Raw genomic sequence first — 7,413 nt, 5'->3', positions numbered from 1 at the left:
GAGTGAAAAATCAACATATATGAAAAGTACCCTAAATATTTAGCGTTTTTTTTAAAAGTGTCCGTTTTGCGTATAGTTAGTGATATTGTGTTCATAAAATTATTTCGAGTTTAAGGATGGTGTCGGAAAAATTTAACTCGTTGCGAGCTAGAAGATATGACATGTTGAATATTTGAGTGGAGTTTATTTAAAATATTTTATGAAAATTTTGATTTGACGCTTTAACCCCCTGTGTTGGGGGCCGATTTTAATTTTTGAACATAGTGTCGGGGCTTTTGTGGTGTTACTTGAAAGAAATAAGTGAAAAGGGAAAAAAAAAGGTGAGAAGACGAAAATATCTATGGTACTATTGTCTAATAGTTAATATGGTAATTTGTCTTTACTTTTCGATAAATCCAAGACGGTCCAAATCATCCGGGTACAAACTACTGGGCCGTGGGCGGGTTACCCATTTTTGATCATAAAAAACCCTTTCTGAAACATTTGAATTGGAGGGAAAATCAGATGCCGATTGCGCGACCAGAAACGTCTGATTCCAGGATCATTGCTCATGTCGATATTGACTGCTTCTATGTTCAAGGTTTTCTTAACTTATTACTCTATTTCTAATTGCTTTTCTGTAGGTACACATATACATAGTTACTTACAATTACAATTTTATATTGTTACTCTTTAGGTTTGCACCATTTTTTCTTCCCTGAAATTAAATAAACATTTTTTTTATCACTGTATTTATTTAGTATTTTTAACAAGTTTAAAGTGCGGAATTTTATTGTGAAAATCTCGTTTTTACACAGTTTAAATCAGTCAACCTTTTCAGTTTTTTATAATTTATTTTGCCCAAGTGAAGTTTGTTTATTTCGGGTCCTCTAAACAGGACTTTTAGGGGTATTAGTTTTGAGAATATGTGTTGTGCTGTAAACGCATTTATAGAATCTTATATGTATAATTAGCTCATTATGTGTGATTTTTAATTTTTTTGATTAGTGGAGCAACGGAAACAACCTCATTTGAGAGGTAAACCAGCAGCTGTGGTACAATATAATTCTTGGAAAGGTGGAGGCTTGATTGCTGTCGGTTACGAAGCTAGGAAAGATGGGGTCAAACGGTCAATGCGAGGTGACGAGGCAAAGAAAGTTTGTCCACAAATTCACTTGGTTCAAGTCCCTGTCGCTCGTGGTAAAGCTGACTTGACCATATATCGGAATGCAGGTTCAGAGGTACATAAATTTTATTTTATTTTTATTTTTATTTTTTCTCAAGTTGCATCTATTTTGGGTGAAATTAGTTTGATTGTTATAGGTTGTTTCAATTCTAGCAAGAAAAGGGCGATGTGAGCGTGCATCAATTGATGAAGTGTATCTTGATCTTACTGATGCTGCTGAATTAATGCTGAAAGAGACCCCACCTGAAAGTTTGGAAAGTATCGATGAGGAAGTTCTAAAATCACATGTTTTGGGGCTTAATTCGGTGAGAAACGTCCCTTTTTCAACATTTTGTTCTTTTTTAAATTAATGTTATTGTCATTACACATGCATTATGTGATTTAACCTTTAAGTTTTTCATCTAAGATATATGATAGTGTTACACTGTTCAAGCTTTCAGTTTTTCATCTTACAGTAGCAGATATTTAGCTATTTATTAATCGATAACGAAGCATGTATTATTATATGTTTTTTTTTTAATATTGCATTTATTTCTAAAATACTTTCAGAATGGAAAAGATGAGAAAGAAACTGTGAGAGAATGGTTACAGCAGGGAGATGCTGATCACCGTGATAAACTTTTAGCGTGCGGAGCACTTATTGTCGCCGAACTCAGACTACAAGTTTTAAAGGAGACTGAATTTACATGTTCTGCAGGCATTGCTCATAACAAAGTAACATTATTTTTTAAAAAAATTTTGTTTGGGAAAGAAAAGTCTTATCAGTAAATAGTTGACAGTAATACGATTTCTAAGCTGATTACATAAGAGGTAATTTGATTTGTTGCAGATGCTGGCTAAGTTAGCTAGTGGTATGAATAAACCTGCACAACAAACTATAGTCACTTCTTCATCCGTAAAAGGGCTTCTTGAAACTTTGCCTATAAAGAAAATGTAAGTTATTTATTTTATTATTTATGACATAATTGGACTTTTTTTATTTTTTTATTTTTATTTTAACATACGTAGGTGTCATAACATGTTACTATTATCAGGAAACAGCTTGGTGGGAAGCTAGGGAGCTCATTGCAAACTGATCATGGTGTTAATACTGTTGGAGACTTGTTGCAATTTTCTGAAGGAAAACTGCAAGATTTTTACGGTGTAAATACTGGGTAATTAGTAATTTTCGTTAGTAATATTCATAAATTTCTCAATCCTTTTAAATCATTTTTTTAATTATTTTTTTATTAAATATGTTGCAGTACATGGTTATGGAATATTGCAAGGGGTATTAGTGGTGAAGAAGTTGAGGGTCGTTTGCTCCCTAAGAGCCATGGGTCCGGGAAGACGTTTCCTGGACCGAGTGCCTTAAAAACTCTCACTGCTGTGAGTATATATTTTATAATATATGACTGGCATAAAAACCACATCGTATATTTGTGGTGGTTATATAATATAGTAATTTCAAACATAAAACATTTAATAATGATACTCTTTCAGGTTGAAAAATGGCTGAAAGAACTGTGTGAAGAATTAAGTGAACGACTTCAGTCTGACCTCGAGAAGAATAAACGCATTGCACATACGCTTACTCTACACGCTAATGCATACAAGGTCAATATTTTCTTTATCAAAACTCTATGTCAATTTTTTTTTTATTTATTTTTTTTTTAACTTTGACATGATTTTGTTTCACTGAGCCAAATTGTTTTTGGCAGTCTACCGATGCGGATTCACATAAAAAGTTCCCTTCGAAATCATGTCCTTTAAGATATGGTGCTGTAAAGATTCAAGAAGATGCTTTAAATCTTTTCCAAGGTGGATTACGTGAATATCTCGGGTCGTATATGGGAAATGAGTGCGGTGGATGGGGAATTACAAATCTTTCTGTTTCAGCTAGTAAAATTATTGCTATTCCATCTGTAAGCTCACATGTTCTTTTTTTTTTTTCATTAAATAAATATAAATATTAATTAATAGTGGGATGTGTATATGATGATATCGGATGTTTTTTTTTTTTTTTTTTTTTTTTTTTGGCAGGGAACTTCTTCGATCACAAAATACTTTCATTGTCGAGATCAATTACAGTCTTCATCAGAACCACAGAATGAAAATTTGCCAGTCGAAGATGATCTTTCATCCCCAATAATTGGTAAATATATCTCGTTATGGTTCTAGATATTTTTCTTTACATGTTATAGTATTAATTGGCTTTCACTCTCTATTTAGGAGCTGAAAGCCGTCATTCACCCTTGCATCAAACTGAACAGAAAGACGAGTGTGGTGGCGAAGGGGTTCCAACCGTAAACGATACCTCCGGTTTTGATCAATACGAGCCTGAATCTAAAGAAGAGGTCTGATTTTCTTATATCTTTCAAACCCGTTATTACTTATGACACTATGATGCAAAAAAGTAGCCCATTGATGTCTTTTATATGTAGTTATTATCATAATGAACAAAGATGCAATGGTTGTAATTGGAAGTTCGGAATCTCTAAGATGTAAATGGAAGTACATGTAGTAAAGACTTTTTTGCTCTGTTGGTCCCTGTATTATATCCCATATTGCTAACAGCATCTCTTGGGTTTTTTCTTTTGCCTTTAGAATCCTTTGTTTTTTAAAAATAGACAAATCAACATCTCTGAAAAACAAAGGATTCTAAAGGCGAAAAAAAAAAAAAACTCGAGGGACGCTGTTAACAATATGGGGTATAATACAGGGACCAACGAAGCAAAAAGGTCTAGTAAATATCATGTTTTCGATATCTAAGGGGCTATTTATATAGGACTTTTTGAGATTAGTAGGCTAGAAAGCTTATTCGGTCATTACTTGTGCTTGTTCACTTTTAACTTATTCGGTCAACAGTAAAACTAGTGTCCTATCCATAAAGCCATTTTAATCTCACATTTTCCAAAAATAACCTAAGCGCTACTTTTATAATTTGTCATCTCATCAATTCATCATCACCATTTCAATACGAAATTCATCATCTAGATCTCGACCTTAGATTTCATCATCGTTTCTTTAATAAAAGTCCCGATGCTAATGCTAGTTTCTTAGTTGGAGTTGAGTTGACGCTTTCTGCAATTCATCATCACAATTCATCATCCTGATGTCGACCGTCGATTCATCATCACAATTCTTTTGTCGCGATAGCACATTCTGGTTATGTACCAATTTATTATCGCAATTACATCAATTATTAATCATCAAATAAAATTTTCTTTTGAAACGAAGCTGATATGATTTAATAGAGAAGCCTACAAGTTGCTTTTGGTGATGAAAGAGGTAATGGTGTGTAACTGATATTCTTGATTCATTAATGTAAACATAATTAATATTTTAACTTGATGTAAGATTATTATATAGTTAAAAAATAATTACTTTAATTATTTAGTTTAGGGGTGAAATTGTCATTATATAGTCTGTTTATCCAGCACAATAAGTTAACAAGATTATCCATTAATAGAGTACCACATATAGTTATTCAATATCCATATTGTCATCTTTATCCATATGTGACTTACTTGGAAAAAAGGTAAACATGCCCTAAATGCATTCTGATATGAAATTTGTTATCTATATGAGTATATTAGAGATTAAAGATACTAATTTTTTTTTCGCTTTCAAATAGGCTCGTGGTGATTTTGCTGGAGAAGCTTTCCGGTTATCAACAGGTTCCCCTTTTGTATGCTTTATGTTTGATGCTCTGTTTTGTTGTACCTGTTTTTTATACGCAACGTTTATGCAGGAGCCGAAAGCTGCCCGACTTCAAAGCACAATGAGATGAAAACAAGCTTACCTGCCAAAGAAATGAAGATGAAGTGCCCTAATGATGTAATAAGATCCAATGATCGTAAAAGGAAGATAACAACAAAAGAAAAGGTATGTTTATTAATTACATTGATATAGCTATGGATTTATCTAACGACAGCTCTCAGTACTCTCATTAACGTGCTTAAAATTCTTGTACATAGTGGTTCTATAAGGTTGTCGTTAGAAAAATCTTAGCAGTTAATGATCTAGATCTAATCTCGATATTCTACTTGTCATAGGGAACATCTTCTATCTTGAAATTTCTCCAAAGTAACTCATGTTCTTCATCAAAGCAAGACACAAAGTGTTCATCATTAGGTATCAAGTTACATTTTCAACTCAAACTTTATTCAATAAACCTGTGGATACTTCATTTCATTCCTCATGTTGTATGTGTTTCAATAAATATTAAAATGGAAGGAGGACAAGATCAGTTGGATATGGTGACTACAACTCAAACTAGCAACAGAACAGATATATGGAGTTACAAGGTAGATGAAATCGACCAATCAGTGGTTAACGAGTTACCACCTGAAATACAAGAAGAACTTCGTTCTTTGCTTCGGCCAAAAAAGCGAGCCAACATGTCAAAAGACAGTTCTAGCATAGCTAATTACTTCAGCCCTGCCAAGAACAAGTAGATATATCCTAACTTATCCTTGTACTCATTTATGTACCTATCTAAACATTCCTTGATTTACCTACCTGGTTTAAAATATGTACATATTAAAATGTTTAACAATTATATATTTATCATTTGGTTTTAGTCAATTTGATCAAAATTACAGTTAGTTTAGCATTGTTAATGTGACTCTTGTTGAACATATACTCCATCTTTCCCTATTTAATAGTGTATATTTTCTTTTTTGATGCGTCACTAATTAATAGTCCAGTTACATAAATAGATAAGAATAATGTGATATTCTTTGGATACTCTTATTTTATGTATCTAAAACAAAAAAAGTTGATAAAAAATAAGAGGTAAACTGTAAAATGAAAAAAGTAGTATAATAGTGATTTTTTTTAAAACTATGTTTTTTTTGTCGATGAAGTATTAAATTGGGATGGAGTGACTACTACATAATGGAAATGATCAACCAAAACATGGGAAAATCAACTGCCCAACTTTGAAAATAATAGTCATGTGTACTTATTTCTATAATGGACAAATTACCAAACTTATTCAAATCAGAAAAAGACTCGTGTTTTTGTCATGCACATAAATTCTGAAGAGTTGAAGGTCATTGAAGATGAAATGTAAAAGAAGAGACGTATAGTTCACTTTACTTTAGCTTTAGCCCATATTGCACGTTTTTGTTCATTCATTGAAATATTGGTACGAGGTCTCTTGAGTTGGAAAGCCCTTGCTTTTATAATAACCAGCCGAATCTCATTAGTTGAGAATGGTTTTTTCAAGATCCTGAACAACGTGGTATTATTGCTCCCTCTTCGACAACTGGTAAAATGAAGAAGTACATTCCATAGTTTCGAGGTCATATGGTTTCATCGGTTTGTTGTTTTGGAGTGTGTGAGTTTCGTAGTATATGTTTGGACGTGTTTCGGTCGAGATTTTTTTTAGTGTTTGGTTTTGGTTTAGTTTTGTTTTGTTTCGCGTAGTTGAGGCTCGGTATTAGTTAGTTATAGTTTGGTGTCGTTTTGTAGGTTCGAGTCTTTTCGTTCTCTTGTTGTATCTTTTGGTTGATGACATTTTCTTTTGGAAAAACGCTTTCATTTCTATACGAGTTTGCATTATTTTTGCTAAAAAAAGGAACATCATGTGGGTGTGTTGTCACAGTTATGCTTAGCCAGTTTCATGACTTCATTGCATCGAACTTATAACTGTTTGTTAGATCTAAACACTTCTGAATATGTTTCGTGCTTTTTAAATTATATTCGATAAGATAATACTTTCACTGTGATGTACATATTATATGGAGAAAGAAGATATGTGGGAATTAGAGCAGTTCCAAACGGTGTTTCGCTTCCGAAACGTTGTTCCTTGCCGTTTGGCTACTTCGGGACAACGTTTCAAGACTGCATCTCTCTCTTGATACTCATTACTTTATTTTTCTCTTTTTTTTATCAATTAAAAGCTATATCTAAAATACTAAGAATATGTTTTTAACTTCTGAACACTTTTCTCTAATCCTCTACTTATTCAACAACAAAGTTTTAGTTGAATGTTGTCCGTGATATCGTTACTACTCATTGTCTCGTGCATTTCACATAATACAACTCATACCAATAAGCTCCACTACAAAAAAAAAAAGTTTCATTTTCGACGCTTTCATTACTTTTTACGCTTTAAAACGTGATAACTTGATATGTTTTTGACATTATGTAAGTGTCACAAAGTTTTAGACCCTTAAAAACGTCATACAGAAAAACCTAATGACACTTGAAAATGTCAAAAAGTTAATTACACTTAAAATTTTGAGTTTTTGACACCA

At 32.6% G+C, this 7,413-nt stretch overlaps 1 protein-coding gene across 1 annotated transcript; it reads left to right on the top strand.

Moving 5' to 3' along the window:
• Positions 1-378: 378 nt before the first annotated feature.
• LOC139861137 (DNA polymerase eta-like) lies at positions 379-5,754 on the top strand. Its single transcript, XM_071849436.1, has 15 exons — positions 379-580; positions 988-1,220; positions 1,303-1,470; positions 1,715-1,879; positions 1,995-2,098; positions 2,200-2,319; positions 2,410-2,533; positions 2,648-2,761; positions 2,866-3,069; positions 3,188-3,299; positions 3,377-3,501; positions 4,782-4,824; positions 4,899-5,032; positions 5,203-5,281; positions 5,384-5,754. Exons 1-15 carry the CDS (start codon positions 505-507, stop codon positions 5,602-5,604), a joined length of 2,022 nt encoding a protein of 673 aa, XP_071705537.1. The 5' UTR covers positions 379-504; the 3' UTR covers positions 5,605-5,754.
• Positions 5,755-7,413: the final 1,659 nt, after the last annotated feature.

This window comes from Rutidosis leptorrhynchoides, chromosome 8, assembly GCF_046630445.1.
Source record: "Rutidosis leptorrhynchoides isolate AG116_Rl617_1_P2 chromosome 8, CSIRO_AGI_Rlap_v1, whole genome shotgun sequence".
In the NCBI taxonomy this organism is placed as follows: Eukaryota; Viridiplantae; Streptophyta; class Magnoliopsida; order Asterales; family Asteraceae; genus Rutidosis; species Rutidosis leptorrhynchoides.
Note: the sequence above shows the minus strand (reverse complement) of the source record. Positions and strands in the feature narration are given on the sequence as shown.

Coding starts and splice junctions, on each gene's coding strand:
- LOC139861137 (XM_071849436.1), top strand. CDS start 505: ATGCCGATTGCGCGACCAGAAACGTCTGATTCCAGGATCATTGCTCAT. Junction 2,762..2,865: donor TACACGCTAATGCATACAAG/GTCAATATTTTC, acceptor TGTTTTTGGCAG/TCTACCGATGCGGATTCACA. Junction 5,282..5,383: donor CACAAAGTGTTCATCATTAG/GTATCAAGTTAC, acceptor TTAAAATGGAAG/GAGGACAAGATCAGTTGGAT.